Genomic DNA, 17,153 nt, shown 5'->3' with positions numbered 1-17,153 from the left:
AATAATTGCTGAGATGGTTGATATCTATTGTGATATCTTGCCACATACACAGTGCAAGAACGAACTGCATGCTTCCTACACTCTCCATGCCCGCTGAGCATGTTAGCTTTTTCTGCAGAGGTAAATCATATCATCCACCCACGACCTATTGCTTGGACTGTCTCACACTAACTGACTAGCAACTCGCAGTGCACCCAAGGAACACCGAAACACACTGTAAGCAAACATAACAACACCATACCTAGCAACTACACAGGTTGAATGGCACAACAAGTATTGACGAGGAAACCTTGCACAGTACAATACTCATAAATGACTCACACAAGAGTCCTGCAACAAACACCACTGACATTCTAAATTACCCTATTTTTAGTTTGCTAATATCAATAGGAATTGTTCCATTTAAATAAGAGTATGTTTGCTCCAAAAATACACTTCCTAAGTATATTGGCTAATAATATGAGCCTCTTACTACCAATCCAGTCTGTGACAACAACACATCAATAGCACTTTCCATTTCTGCAATATTTGCTGTTCAGGTTTTAAGCATTCACACTGTATAGTTGCCTTAGGGGGATATGCCGTTGCAGTGGTCTTGTAAACATATGTACATGCATTACTAAATTTACACTTTAAACAACTTATCGCCACGCCCACAAGCCTCCCACTTGATTTAAACAAAACTTGAATAAATGCGAAGAGAAGTAGGAGGAGACACAAATGTGATCACCCCAGCATTCACATGCCACTCTGTAGACAAAAGTCTCGTCTGGCCGGCAGATTCCGTCTTATCTGCATTGACCATACACGCCAGCAGCATTAACCTACATAGCTGCATGCACACACAGTTTCCTCAGCAGCATGTCTATGTGGGGGTAGGTGCACAGATAATTTAAGCTTATATACACTCCTGGAAATTGAAATAAGAACACCGTGAATTCATTGTCCCAGGAAGGGGAAACTTTACTGACACATTCCTGGGGTCAGATACATCACATGATCACACTGACAGAACCACAGGCACATAGACACAGGCAACAGAGCATGCAAAATGTTGGCACTAGTACAGTGTATATTCACCTTTCGCAGCAATGCAAGCTGCTATTCTCCCATGGAGACGATCGTAGAGATGCTGGATGTAGTCCTGTGGAACGGCTTGCCATGCCATTTCCACCTGGCGCCTCAGTTGGACCAGCGTTCGTGCTGGACGTGCAGACCGCGTGAGACGACGCTTCATCCAGTCCCAAACATGCTCAATGGGGGACAGATCCGGAGATCTTGCTGGCCAGGGTAGTTGACTTACACCTTCTACAGCACGTTGGGTGGCACGGGATACATGCGGACGTGCATTGTCCTGTTGGAACAGCAAGTTCCCTTGCCGGTCTAGGAATGGTAGAACGATGGGTTCGATGACGGTTTGGATGTACCGTGCACTATTCAGTGTCCCCTCGACGATCACCAGAGGTGTACGCCCAGTGTAGGAGATCGCTCCTCACACCATGATGCCGGGTGTTGGCCCTGTGTGCCTCGGTCGTATGCAGTCCTGATTGTGGCGCTCACCTGCACGGCGCCAAACACGCATACGTCCATCATTGGCACCAAGGCAGAAGCGACTCTCATCGCTGAAGACGACACGTCTCCATTCGTCCCTCCATTCACGCCTGTCGCGACAACACTGGAGGCGGGCTGCACGATGTTGGGGCGTGAGCGGAAGACGGCCTAACGGTGTGCGGGACCGTAGCCCAGCTTCATGGAGACGGTTGCGAATGGTCCTCGCCGATACCCCAGGAGCAACAGTGTCCCTTATTTGCTGGGAAGTGGCGGTGCGGTCCCCTACGGCACTGCGTAGGATTCCTACGGTCTTGGCGTGCATCCGTGCGTCGCTGCGGTCTGGTCCCAGGTCGACGGTCACGTGCACCTTCCGCCGACCACTGGCGACAACATCGATGTACTGTGGAGACCTCACGCCCCACGTGTTGAGCAATTCGGCGGTACGTCCACCCGGCCTCCCGCATACCCACCATACGCCCTCGCTCAAAGTCCGTCAACTGCACATACGGTTCACGTCCACGCTTTCGCGGCATGCTACCAGTGTTAAAGACTGCGATGGAGCTCCGTATGCCACGGCAAACTGGCTGACACTGACGGCGGCGGTGCACAAATGCTGCGCAGCTAGCGCCATTCGACGGCCAACATCGCAGTTCCTGGTGTATCCGCTGTGCCGTGCGTGTGATCATTGCTTGTACAGCCCTCTCGCAGTGTCCGGAGCAAATATGGTGGGTCTGGCACACCGGTGTCAATGTGTTCTTTTTTCCATTTCCAGGAGTGTACATCGTGCAAATGAAGAATAAACACTTTGGCATCCATATGCATTAATTTCCAGTTGTACGAGTGTACAGGTGTGGTACACACATCACAGTGCTTTCAGTATGCTTTTATTTTGTGGCAGCATGATGTTATCAAGGTTAAGTTTACCCATACAGTCTTTCTGTTTATATGGTGTTTCCTTCTGATTATTCTTTGTCATCTGTTTCCATTCTAAGAAACATATAAATATGCTAAGAAGAAAGTACTGCAGCTCAAAAATTTAACCTAAATAGATTGATATCCTCCCGCCCCCCCTCCCCCCCCCCTTCCCCTATGAACCATGGACCTTGCCGTTGGTGGGGAGGCTTGCGTGCGTCAGCGATACAGATACCCGTACCGTAGGTACAACCACAACGGAGGGGTATCTGTTGAGAGGCCAGACAAACGTGTGGTTCCTGAAGAGGGGCAGCAGCCTTTTCAGTAGTTGCAGGGGCAACAGTCTGGATGATTGACTGATCTGGCCTTGCAACAATAACCAAAACGGCCATGCTGTGCTGGTACTGCGAACGGCTGAAAGCAAGGGGAAACTACGGCCGTAAATTTTCCCGAGAGCATGCAGCTTTACTGTATGATTAAATGATGATGACGTCCTCTTGGGTAAAATATTCCGGAGGTAAAATAGTCCCGCATTCGGATCTCCGGGCGGGGGCTACTCAGGAGGATGTCGTTATCAGGAGAAAGAAAACTGGCGTTCTACGGATCTGAGCGTGGAATGTCAGATCCCTTAATCAGGCAGGTAGGTTAGAAAATTTAAAAAGGGAAATGGATAGGTTAAAGTTGGATATAGTGGGTTATTAGTGAAGTTCGGTGGAGGAACAAGACATCTGGTCAGGTGACTACAGAGTAATAAACACAAAATCAAATAGGGGTAATGCAGGAGTAGGTTTAATAATGAAAAGGAAAATAGGAATGCGGGTAATCTACTACAAATAGCATAGTGAACGCATTATTGTGGCCAAGATAGATACGAAGCCCACACCTACTACAGTAGTACAAGTTGATATGCCAACTAGCCCTGGAGATGAGGAAGGAATTGAAGAAATGTATGATGAAATATAAGAAATTATTCAGATAGTGAAGGGAGATGAAAATTTAATAGTCATGGGTGACTGGAATTCGAGTGTAGGAAAAGGGAGAGAAGGAAACCTAGTAGGTGGATATGGATTGGGGATAAGTAATAAAAGAGGAAGCCGCCTGGTAGAATTTTGCACAGAGCACAACTTAATCATAGCTAAAACTTGGTTCAAGAATCATAAAAGAAGGTTGTATACATGGAAGAATCCTGGAGATACTAAAAGGTATCAGATAGGTTATATAATGGTAAGACAGAGATTTAGGAACTAGGTTTAAAACTGTAAGACATTTCCAGGGGCAGATGTGGACTCTGACCACAATGTATTGGATATGACCTGTAGATTAAAACTGAAGAAACTGCAAAAAGATGGGAATTTAAGGAGATGGGACCTGGATAAACTGAAAGAACCAGAGGTTGTACAGAGTTTCAGAGAGAGCATAAGGGAACAATTGACAGGAATGGGGGAAAGAAATACAGTAGAAGAGGAATGGGTAACTTTGAGGGATGAAGTAGTGAAGGCAGCAGAGGATCAAGTAGGTAAAAAGACGAGGGCTAGTAGAAATCCTTGGGTAATTGAAGAAATATTGAATTTAATTGATGAAAGGAGAAAATATAAAAATGCAATAAATGAAGCAAGCAAAAAGGAATACAAACCTTTCAAAAATGAGATCGACAGGAAGTGCAAAATGGCTAAGCAGGGATGGATAGATGACAAATGTAAGGATGTAGAGGCTTATCTCACTAGGGGTAAGATAGATACTGCCTACAGGAAAATTAAAGAGACCTTTGGAGATAAGAGAACCACTTGTATGAACATCAAGAGCTCTGATGGAAACCCAGTTCTAAGGAAAGAAGGGAAAGCAGAAAGGTAGAAGGAGTATATAGAGGGTCTATACAAGAGCGATGTACTTCAGGACAATATTATGGAAATGGAAGAGAATGTAGATGAAGATGAAATGCGAGATAAGATACTGCGTGAAGAGTTTGACAGATCACTGAAAGACCTGAGTCGAAACAAGGCCCCCGGAGTAGATAACATTCCATTGGAACCACTGACGGTCTTGGGAGAGCCAGTCCTGACAAAACTCTACCATCTGGTGAGCAAGATGTATGAAACAGGCGAAATACCCTCAGACTTCAGGAAGAATATAATAATTCCAATCCCAAAGAAAGCAGGTGTTGACAGATGTGAAAATTTCCGAACAATCAGTTTAATGAGCCATAGCTGCAAAATACTAACACGAATTCTTTACAGACGAATGGAAAAACTAGTAGAAGCCGACCTAGGGGAAGATCAGTTTGGATTCCGTAGAAATACTGGAACACGTGAGGCAATACTAACCTTATGACTTATCTTAGAAGAAAGATTAAGGAAAGGCAAACCTACGTTTCTAGCATTTGTAGACTTAGAGAAAGCTTTTGACAATGTTGACTGGAATACTCTCTTTCAAATTCTGAAGGTGGCCGGGGTAAAATACAGGGAGCGAAAGGCTATTTACAATTTGTACAGATACCAGATGGCAGCCATAAGAGTCGAGGGACATGAAAGGGAAGCAGTGGTTGGGAAGGAAGTAAGACAGGGTTGTAGCCTCTCCCCGATGTTATTCAATCTGTATATTGAACAAACAGTAAAGGAAACAAAAGTAGAGTTCGGAATAGGTATTAAAATCCATGGGGAAGAAATAAAAACTTTGAGGTTCGCCGATGACATTGTAATTCTGTCAGAGACAGCAAAGGACTTGGAAGAGCAGTTGAATGGAATGAACAGAGTCTTGAGTGTCTTGAGAGGAGTATATAAGATGAACATCACCAAAGCAAAACCGAGGATAATGGAATGCAGTCGAATTAAGTCGGGTGATGCTGAGGGAATTAGATTAGGAAATGAGACGCTTAAAGTAGTAAAGGAGTTTTGCTATTTGGGGAGCAAAATAACTGATGATGGTCGAAGTAGAGAGGATATAAAATGTAGACTGGCAATGGCAAGGAAAGCGTTTCTGAAGAAGAGAAATTTGTTAACATCGAGTATAGATTTAAGTGTCAGGAAGTCATTTCTGAAAGTAATTGTATGGAGTGTAGCCATGTATGGAAGTGAAACATGGACGATAAATAGTTTGTACAAGAAGAGAATAGAAGCTTTCGAAATGTGGTGCTACAGAAGAATGCTGAAGATTAGATGGGTAGATCACATAACTAATGAGGAAGTATTGAACAGGATTGGGGAGAAGAGAAGTTTGTGGCACAACTTGACCAGAAGAAGGGATCGGTTGGTAGGACATGTTCTGAGGCATCAAGGGATCACCGATTTAGTACTGGAGGGCAGCGTGGAGGGTAAAAATCTTTGAGGGAGACCAAGAGATGAATACACTAAGCAGGTTCAGAAGGATGTGGGTTGCAGTAGGTACTGGGATATGATAGAGTAGCATGGAGAGCTGCATCCACCAGTCTCAGGACTGAAGACAACAACAACAACAGATTGATATCCTGTGTTAAACAATTTCTGCAACGCATTACACACATGTAAATATGGGACTAAAAAATTAGCACACTGTGACACATATTTACCATGTCTTGCCCCTGCATTATTAGTGTGGGACGTCGCTATAAGTTTGATTGAGGGGCCTTCATCAGCTTTAGATTACTGCAGATAAAGATCTACCTAGAACCCTCGTTTCATATTTCTCATCTGTCGCTTTTATATAGTTAGCAGCAAGAGCTCTCGTAATGTGCCATCTACCACAGTATCGTTGAAGATGTAGCACAATTCAGTTAATGTCTGAGCAACTTCGTGTAATATCTTACAATGCTTCTTATAAGTATCTAGACACATTCTATTGGACAGTAATTCAGTAATTGAATTCTGATCGTAATGTATATTTATATTGCTTTATATACATTCCTTACTGCAATTCTTCTATCCGAGGGTATCTGGGGATGGAATTCTGCCTCTTATCTCTTGCATGGCACTTCTCTTAGAACATACCACATTTTTCCTGGATGTACACTTGCTCTCCCACCCCATATCATTCGTGTCTGCGTGACAGCCCGACCACCTTTGTGGGATAATTAAATATGTCTTTTGTTTACAGCGTGTATATAGTGGTTAAACATGATTGTTGTATCATATAATGGCTCCTATAATGTACTGTAAAATCGTATGCAGGAAAACGAAGGCCAAAATAAATAATGAAATGTTATGATCACCTGGTTGTGAACAAATGACTGATTTTGAAGGGTTATTTTACGTAATTTACAGGCACATTAAAAAAAGACATGAAAAATAGGCAGGATGAATTAGCAATTAACAACCCCTTAATCAAACTTACACCATCAACACCAAAATAATCCACACTAATTGGAAACACTCTCTGTCTATATCTTGCTTGTGTACAATATTTGTTGCCAATAAAACATCATGATGCATCCAATACACAGTTCTTTTCCACTATTTCTAACACGCATATGAGCAGGTGGTAGGTCCTACTACACACATAGAGCAATTTTCAGGTGCACTGCAATATTTTACTTTGTGAAATGAGGCATAGTATCTTTGCCTGGAATCTTCATGCATGGACATGCATCTATATTTGAGAGCACTATAAAATACTTGTGTCATCTTTGTTAACAATCTCCTCTTCTTATTTTATAGCTAAAAAATAAAAAAAGCTATCGACAGAAGAGAATTCCCCTGAGGAGAAAAAACTGTGATCTCTCACACTACTATAAAGACCCAAAATGGCAGCATTTGTAATCATACCTTCTAAATGTGGTTGTACTTACAATCCAGTTGTAAACTTGTAGCCCCGTTGCACTATTTTGTGTGTACCGCACTACAGATACCACTAGGCCAGGGGTAGGTGTGGTACGGAGCAGGAGTGGATTCACCAGTATTGACAAGCAACTTGCACGTATTTTCTTTGTATGCACATTGCTACCCTTGCGAAAGACCGTGCTGCAGTAGTGGCACCAGTTCTCACCAGATCACTAAAGCTAAGCACTGTTGGGCTTGACTGGTGCTTGGATGGGCGACTATTCGGAACTGCCAAGTGCTGTTGCCAAGTGGAGTGCTTTCAGCCTTAGCGAGGCCAATTGGGGAGCTACCTGAGTGAGAAGTAGCGGTTCTGGTCATGAAAACTGACGATGGCCGGCAGAGTGCTGTGCTGATCACACGCCTCTCCATATCTCCATCCAGTAATACCTCTAAGCTGCTGATAAGGCGGTCGGTCGGTACCACTGGGCCTTTAGAGGCCTGTTCAGATGGAGTTTACAGTTTTGCTCTACACCAAATCGCAAACTAAGGAGGAAATTTAGTGGCGTATATTTACTAAAGCCGGCCGCGGTGACCGAGCAGTTCTAGGCGCTTTAGTACAGAACCGCGCGACTGCTACGGTCGCAGGTTCGAATCCTGCCTCGTGAAATTAAGTGTGTGACGCCCTTAAGTTAGTTACGTTTAAGTAGTCCTAAGTCTAGGGACTGATGACCTCAGATGTTAAGTTCCATACTGCTTAGAGCCATTTGAAGCATTTGAGGCGGTGACAAATTTACAGGGGAAATCTGAGTCATTTTATGCAAAAGAAAATTGGTCAGTAACTATTCGAAATTTTTGGTAACAGAGGTAAAAAACTACTTGTCTTTATATAGGGTGGTCAGAAAAGTCTGAAAAGCTTGCAAGGGCATTGCAGGGTAGATTGTGCTGAGAAATAATTGTTAAGAAAAAAATCGATACGTTGTGCTGTTTCCGAGTTCATTTGCATTAAAGTTAGCCAATCAGGCCATTGCACACACAAATTCAAGCGGCCCGCCAATTATAATTAACGTTAGTAGTTCTCATACCCCCCCCCCCCCCCCCCCCCCCCCCATGAACCATGGACCTTGCCGTTGGGTGGGTTGGTGGGGAGGCTTGCGTGTATAATACTAACACCTCCTTTATGATTTCAACAACCGACTGATGTGGCCGAGCAGTTCTAGGCGCTACAGTCTGGAACCGCGCGAAACTACGGTCTCAGGTTAGAATCCTGCCTCGGGCATGGATGTGTGCGATGTCCTTAGGTTAGTTAGGTTTAAGTTGCTGTAAGTTCCAGGGGACTGATGGCCTCAGATGTTAAGTTCCATAGTGCTCAGAGCCATTTATTTACTAAAGTAACCGCCCTGATGTCTTTAAAATCCGAGATATCACTCCTAAGTGAACAGCATATCCAACACCAATAACTGTCTAGAAAAACATAGGTAATAATCGAGGTAATGCAAACTAATTTACCACAACAGGAAGGGTTACCATGATGCATGGATGACCTCAATATTGTTTCAAGTAGAACTAAGACGCACATGTAGGCAAAATATAAGCAATTTAGACTCTGACACAAAAACATACATACACACACACACACACACACACAAAATAGTGCAACAAGATCAACAAAATGTTGCAAGAAGCGATACCACCGTTTATATAACAATGTCTAGCCCATGTGGAAGAGCAGACCAAAGATCCCCCATCGTTATCAGACCAACACTTATGCACCCTCTATAGTAAATGTCCCAGAACACATTACAATGAGGTGACAAACGTCATAGGGTACCCCCTAACATTGTCTTGGACATCCTTTTACTCGGTGTAGTGCAGCAACTGGACGTGGCATATACTCAATAAGTTGTTGAAAGTCCCCTGCTGTAATATTGAGCCATGGTGCGTTTATAGCCATCCATAACTGCGATAGCGTTGCCAGTGCAGGATTTTGTGCACGAACTGAACTCTCGATTATGTCCCATTAATTTTCGATGAGATTCTTGTCAGGCGACCTGTGTGGACAAATGATTCGTTCGAATTATCCAGAATGTTCTTCATTTCAATCGCGAACAACTGTGGCCTGGTGACATGGCGCATTGTCATTCATAAAAATTCCGTCGTTGTTTTGGAACACGAGGTCCATCAATGGCTGGAAATGGTGTCAGAGTAGCGGAACATAACCATTTTCAGTCAATGATCGATTCAGCTGAATCAGAGGATCCAGTCCACTCCATTTAAAGACAGCCCTCATCACTACGGAGCCATCACCAGCAGCACACTGCCTTTTTGGCACCTTGGGTCCATGGCTTCGTGGGGTCTCTGCCACACTCAGACCCTACCTTCTAGCTCTTACCAACTGAAATCAAGAATTATCTGACGGGACCACAATTTTACAGTCGTCTAGGGTCCAACTGATATTGTCACGAGCCCAAGAGAGGCGCTGCAGGCGATGTCGTTCTGTTAAGCAAAGGCACTCGCATCATTTGTCTGCTGCCATAGTCCACGAACGCCAAATTTCGATGCACTGTCCTAACGGATACTTTCGTCGTACGTCCTACATTAATTTATCCGGTTATTTCAAGCAGTGTTGCCTGTCTGTTAGCACTGACAACTCTACACAAACGCCACTGCTCTAAGCTGTTGAGTGAAAGCCGTTGGCCACTGCATTGTCTATGGTGAGAGGTAATGGCAGAAATTTGGTATTCTCGGCACACTCTTGGCACTGTGGATTTTGGAGTATTGAATTTACTAACAATTTCCGAAATGGAATGACTCATGTGCCTAGCTCCAACCACCATTCTGTGTTCAAAGTCTTTCAATTCCCGTCATGTGGCCATAATCACGTCGGAAACCTTTTCACACGAATCATCTAAAAATAAATGACAGCTCCGCCAATGCACTGCTGTTTTATACCTTACGAACTGATATTACCGCTCTATGTATATCGTTATCCAATGACTTTTGCCACTAAGGACAATACGGGTTGTATGGGAATGTGTAAGTGCTGTGGATGACGAAATAAAATACAGTCTCTCTCATCAACTCGCAGAAAAGCTAATTTCTAAACTGTTCACAGGTTCTGTACCAGTTCTGAGCCCCCACGTGCTACTGCACTAAAAGGTTTACCTACACATTACGCAGCGCAAACACTTCAATGGGCCGCCGTAAATGTGCTTCGACTTACAAGTTTGGCCACAATATAGTGAATGTTCCACAAAAGTACAGTCCTGGAAATGGAAAAAAGAACACATTGACACCGGTGTGCCAGACCCACCATACTTGCTCCGGACACTGGGAGAGGGCTGTACAAGCAATGATCACACGCACGACACAGCGGACACACCAGGAACCGCGGTGTTGGCCGTCGAATGGCGCTAGCTGCGCAGCATTTGTGCACTGCCGCCGTCAGTGTCAGCCAGTTTGCCGTGGCATACGGAGCTCCATCGCAGTCTTTAACACTGGTAGCATGCCGCGACAGTGTGGACGTGAACCGTATGTGCAGTTGACGGACTTTGAGCGAGGGCGTATAGTGGGCATGCGTGAGGCCGGGTGGACGTACCGCCGAATTGCTCAACACGTGGGGCGTGAGGTCTCCACAGTACATCGATGTTGTCGCCAGTGGTCGGCGGAAGGTGCACGTGCCCGTCGACCTGGGACCGGACCGCAGCGACGCACGGATGCACGCCAAGACCGTAGGATCCTACGCAGTGCCGTAGGGGACCGCACCGCCACTTCCCAGCAAATAAGGGACACTGTTGCTCCTGGGGTATCGGCGAGGACCATTCGCAACCGTCTCCATGAAGCTGGGCTACGGTCCCGCACACCGTTAGGCCGTCTTCCGCTCACGCCCCAACATCGTGCAGCCGGCCTCCAGTGGTGTCGCGACAGGCGTGAATGGAGCGACGAATGGAGACGTGTCGTCTTCAGCGATGAGAGTCGCTTCTGCCTTGGTGCCAATGATGGTCGTATGCGTGTTTGGCGCCGTGCAGGTGAGCGCCACAATCAGGACTGCATACGACCGAGGCACACAGGGCCAACACCCGGCATCATGGTGTGGGGAGCGATCTCGTACACTGGCCGTACACCTCTGGTGATCGTCGAGGGGACACTGAATAGTGCACGGTACATCCAAACCGTCATCGAACCCATCGTTCTACCATTCCTAGACCGGCAAGGGAACTTGCTGTTCCAACAGGACAATGCACGTCCGCATGTATCCCGTGCCACCCAACGTGCTGTAGAAGGTGTAAGTCAACTACCCTGGCCAGCAAGATCTCCGGATCTGTCCCCCATTGAGCATGTTTGGGACTGGATGAAGCGTCGTCTCACGCGGTCTGCACGTCCAGCACGAACGCTGGTCCAACTGAGGCGCCAGGTGGAAATGGCATGGCAAGCCGTTCCACAGTAATACATCCAGCATCTCTACGATCGTCTCCATGGGAGAATAGCAGCCTGCATTGCTGCGAAATGTGGATATACACTGTACTAGTGCCGACATTTTGCATGCACTGTTGCCTGTGTCTATGTGCCTGTGGTTCTGTCAGTGTGATCATGTGATGTATCTGACCCCAGGAACGTGTCAATAAAGTTTCCCCTTCCTGGGACAATGAATTCACGGTGTTCTTATTTCAATTTCGAGGAGTGTATTTAATGTAAATGCAGGCAGGATTTACAACGCAAAAATTACGTATGCACTCACGTATTTTATAGAAGTTTCACAAATTCGAGTTCATTTCCAATATGAACACACAAAAATAGAATGTCACAGTTCACAATAAATTAATTTCAGAACTTGATCGAGTTTCTTAAGATCTTGTAGGTGGTTGAATAAATCACGATTAATCGCGTGAGTTATCTTTACAAAACCGTTAAAGTTCCACAGTATCCGAACTATGAATTCCACAATGGCTACACACTGAAACCTTCTAAGTGTGGATAGTATCACACGCAGACACGAAAATGACAAGTCCAGCAGATGCCGAAAAATTCCTATGCCCGAAAATGGGAGCACTGAGTAATTCACACACGCAAACTATTGGCTATTTCACCGCTCATCAGATGAAACATTCTCGAAAAACACACTAATACAGCCTGAGCATCTCCAACGGAGTCCGAAAATACACTGCTTCCAAAATGCCGCTCTTCACCCACGAAACATCGGTTAATCACCACTGAAGTTAAACTACTGCACATGAAAATTGCTGAAATTCTTAATTTCAACCAATTTAGGTAGAGAAGGCGCCACAGGAGGTACAAACACGATGTCCTTGAATCTTCATAAAAAAAAAATCAAGTGGTGTCAGGTTTGGGGAACGTGGGTGCCGTGCAACTGGTGCATCACGGCCAATCCATTGGCCTGGAAAGCGGTCACTGGGATAACCCGGACGTCAGCCAGGTAGTGGGGTGGTGCACCATTTTGCACGAAGTAAACATCTCGTTCTTGGTCTTCCTCGTCGATCTGTGGTATCAAAAATCGTTGTAACATATTCAGGTACACTGTCCCGTTGATGGTTCTTTCACGTAAAAAGAAGGGGGCTGTACACTTTGTTCTTACTCAGTGCACAAAAATGTTCAGTTTAGGGCTATCACGAACGTGTTGCAATGTTTGATGTGGATTTTCACTGCCCCAAATCCAACTGCTATGTGTCTTAACCTTGACACGTAAGTGAAAAGTCGACTAATCAGAAAAGATGATTTTGTCCAATAAATGTTCATCTTCACGTAATAGATTTACCATATCCGCGCAGAAGTTCTTGATAGCAATTTTATCAGTGTCTTTTATTGTTTGTACGATCGTCAATCTGAATGGCTTCAAATACAAACGGTTTCTCAATACACGCCAAACAGTCGTATGTGGGATGTGCAGTTCGCAGTATGCGCACCGGATCGATTTCGTAGGGCTGTTGATATGTGCTTGGACGGCCTGATGATTTCTCATGGCTTACCGAGCACCCTGTTTCTACAAAATATTTATGACACTCATAAATTGTAGGCCTACTTCTCACAGATGCGCTTAACAGCATATGTAATTTAATCCTGACAGCATCACGCGACCACAAAATAAAAACATACTACCAGAGATGCAGTATGATCCACACAACCATGCATCGAATCATCTAGAAATCAATTTATGTGGATCTAAAACCGTTTCCAGCGTGCAAGACAGAGAATTTTCATGGTTTGTACGTAAGTAAACTATCTGTACACCTATCCCACATGAGTTTGCTGCCAGGCAAAAACGTAGCTCGGTTGGCGTCTCCCTGCATTTAAGTAGAGCGAGACTCGTAATGCATCTGGCGGACACAGTCTAGGTGGGTGAGACAGAACCTGCTGGCTGGATTAGTTTATTTGAAGCACAGTCAGGTTAAACAAATTGTTTTCCCTACGGTAGAACAGTATGCAGAATGTTAATAAAACTTCATTTCTGGATATGTTGTCGATAATTAGATACTTGTAATAAAAAAATTAAGATAATTTTTTAAGATATTGTATTCGGGTGCTCTGACAAGACGAAAAATGCTACTGTAATCACAGCTGCTTGCTGTCTGCAGCTCCCATATAAAATGTGTGGCCATCTTTAGTATGCATCTATAGGGTCTCCAGTTAGAGGGCAGGGTCATGGAGAGGAGACTTTCGCCATTAGCTATGGTGGCCCACAGACTGGTGATTCTCCTTCTGACAGGTGATTAGGATAACTGGGTGTCTCATACGCGACGATGGACGGCTTGTGGTCAATGCTTTCGTCCAGTGCTGGTGTGGCGTCCGCACACTGGACCCTGTAGGTTACTGCGGCGGTAGCCGTCTCTGGCGGTGCTGGTTATCGGCAGAGCGGCATGTGAGCTCTGGGATGTGAGCACTTTCGTCTCCTCCTTCTGACATTTTTCTTAGTTTCATTTTAAATATAGTGTGATGGCAGTGGTAGTGCCAGTAATTGTTTAAAGTGTCATGATGTCATTAAATTATACTAACTCAGCAACACAACATTGTCAAAGTGTCTGACGCCATGATTTTCTTGAGAGCGAAAAGCTTATGTCCACGAATCAGCACGGTTTTTAGGAAGCAATGTTCTTGCGAAACTCAGCTAGCACTTTTCCCACATAATGCACTGCGAACTGTGGATGAAGGAACGGGCAGATTCCATATTTATATTTTTCCGGAAAGCGTTCGACGCTGTGTCTCACTGTAGGTGGTTTAAGAAGGTACGGAAATGTGGAATAGGTTCCCAGATATGTGAGTGACTCGAAGAGTCTTAAGTTACAGAACCCAGTATGTTGTTCTCGACGGAGAATGTTCATCAGCGACAAGGCTGTCGTTAGGAGCGCCCCAGGGAGTGTGATGGACCGCTGTTACTCTCTGACTACATAAATAATTTGGCGGATAGGTTGGGAAGAAATGTATATTTGTTTAATGATGATGCTGTCCCGTAACATAAGGTGTCGTCGTTGAATGGTTTAGGAGGATGCAAGATGACTCAGACAAAATTTCTAGTTGGTGTGATGAATGGCAGCTAGCCCTAGCCCTAAATGTAGAAAAATGTAAGTTAAGGTGAATGAGTAGGAAAAACAAAACTGTAATGTCCGGATACGGCTTTAGGAGTGACCTGATTTACACAGCCATGTCGTTTAAATATCTGGGTGTAACGTAGCAAAGCGATGTGAAATGGAACGAGCATGTGAGGGTTGTAGTAGGAAAGGCGAATGGTCGCCTTCGTTTATAGGGGGGGAATTCTCTGAAAGTACGGCTTATGTGTAAAGGAGATCGCATATTATGACGCTAGTTCGACCTACATGCGATCTCCTTTACACGTCGCGTGTTTTGGATGCGTACCAGATCGGACTAAAGGAAGACATCGAAACAATTCAGAGGCGGGCAGCTAGATTTGTTACTGCTAGGTTCAAACAACATGCAAGTAGTACGGAGATGCTTCGGAAGCTCAAATGGGAATCCCTGGAGGGAAGGCGACGTTCTTTGCGAGGTACACTATCGACAAAATTGGAAGTCGACTACAGAACGATTCTGTTGCCTGCAACATTCACTGCGCGTAAGGACCACGAATATATAGGATGCGAGAAATTAGTGGTCATGTGGGGGCTTATAGGCAGCCGTTTATCCCTCGTTCTGTTTCCGAGTGGAATAGGAAAGGAAATGGCTAGTAGTGGTACGGGGTAGCTTCCGCCGCGTGCCGTAAGGTGGACTTCAGAGTTTCGATGTAGATGTAAATGTCAATATTTGCAGTCATTTTGCAGTACATGTCCTGACGACATTATTAGTAACTCAGCCACAAACTATAATGTAAAAAGGTCTTACCTCACAGACTATGGTTATATTTACCGTCATTTTGCAGAATATGCCCTGACGTCATTAATTGATACAGATACTGTCTTGCCAATGTGTCTTCCTTCGTAAATTATGGTAACATATGCCACAATTTTTTTAAAATAAGGTTAACTCTGTTGTTGATCGTCTTCTCACTACAGAGCGCAGCGTCAGAATGACGCGGTGCATGCATTTTCTCTAATAATAACAGGATGACGAAGGCAGGGGGGAGAGCTTGAATCTTATTGATCCGGAGAGAAAGGGGAGAGGGATCCAAAGGGGGACTATTGTGACCTTGAAAATAACAAGCCCAATCGGCTCGGGAGTACATGATAGCCTGGAAGTCTTATTTTATCTAGCGATAAGAAATAGTTTATGACTGGATCAAGACAACAACTGGCCTTGCTATTCTACTTTACACTCAGTAACAGATGTACAACATTTGCATAATGGATTCGAATTTCATGACCTGCATCTATGAATTCTTGCATTGCTGACGCTTTGTGCAAGAACAATTTCAATGTTTGTCTAACTGCTTTATGCACTGTTGCAAGCCCGATATCGTCTTCTTGTGCCGAACTGCGCAATGATTTTTGTGAGCAACTTTTCGGTTCATTTAGTTAGATGTTCCAGATCGTTTGGCATCTAACACTGATCCTGCCTCTTGAAATTTCTCAGTAGGTCGACGAACTGCATTATGACGAGGTACAGCTGTTTTCCGAATTTTTCAGCAATTGCTTGCTGCACTATTTCTGTGTATTTAACGGCTTTTCGAAACACTCGATCAACAAGGAAAATACGTTGCACAGTTAAAGATGCGCTATTTTAAAAACAAACTGAAAATCTAAACGCTAAACTTCCGTTAACTATCCACATTGTTAAATGGTACTCAATAGTAGAACGAGTTAAAAAGATCGTATATCTATGAAGAACCAGTTCTGCCAATTTTATTTCTAACTACCAATGTAATCTACATCCGTAGTCCCGAACGCACAGTAGTTGTTATCGATGGCTTGAAGCGTTGGAAGACGAACATCGCAATATTGACACTGTCCTTTAACCTTAATCAACAAGTAATTATTAATGCGGAGACTGGTGGTTGCGGGCCGGCTCTTACCCTTACCCTTGTCCTTGTCGGCGTCCTTGGCGCGGCCAGTGTCGAAGAAGCCGGTGGTGAGCGCCTTCCGCTTGAGCAGGTAGGCCCGCCTCTTGGGTTTGTGGGACGGCGCCGCCACCGTATCTGGAACAGATCACCCTGTGTCCCGTTACTGAGATACCACTCTGCACGCGGCTCATCACACTACTATACACTCAGTAAGAGTGAGGCAATATTCACATCGCTTTTGTTTTACTTGTTAATCTGGTAGATAATTCAATCAGATACTTCAGAAGAAAGACCAGTTTTTTAATTTTCGCTTACCATTTGAAGCAAAGTACTAATGATATAACTGCGTAGCACACATCAAAATGCAGAGGTAATACAAGATTTTAAAGAGCTACCGAAACATTTGAGTTAGTGACACTTACAATTTCTAACACAATGATATTTCGTGAGATGCGTTGTCATTCATTCGTTGCGTTCTACAGATCCCATCATGAGCGACACCGTTT

The 17,153-nt window shown here is 44.6% G+C and overlaps 1 protein-coding gene across 1 annotated transcript in view; it reads right to left on the bottom strand.

The window, feature by feature from the left end:
* LOC126353786 (uncharacterized) overlaps positions 1 to 17,153 on the bottom strand; it is a 461,839-nt gene that overhangs the window by 208,374 nt on the left and 236,312 nt on the right. Inside the window, exon 3 of the mRNA XM_050002875.1 lies at positions 16,666 to 16,782. Coding sequence (XP_049858832.1) covers positions 16,666 to 16,782 — 117 coding nt within the window. The remainder of the gene's footprint in view (positions 1 to 16,665; positions 16,783 to 17,153) is intronic.

This window comes from Schistocerca gregaria, chromosome 3, assembly GCF_023897955.1.
Source record: "Schistocerca gregaria isolate iqSchGreg1 chromosome 3, iqSchGreg1.2, whole genome shotgun sequence".
Taxonomy (NCBI): domain Eukaryota; kingdom Metazoa; phylum Arthropoda; class Insecta; order Orthoptera; family Acrididae; genus Schistocerca; species Schistocerca gregaria.
Note: the sequence above shows the minus strand (reverse complement) of the source record. Positions and strands in the feature narration are given on the sequence as shown.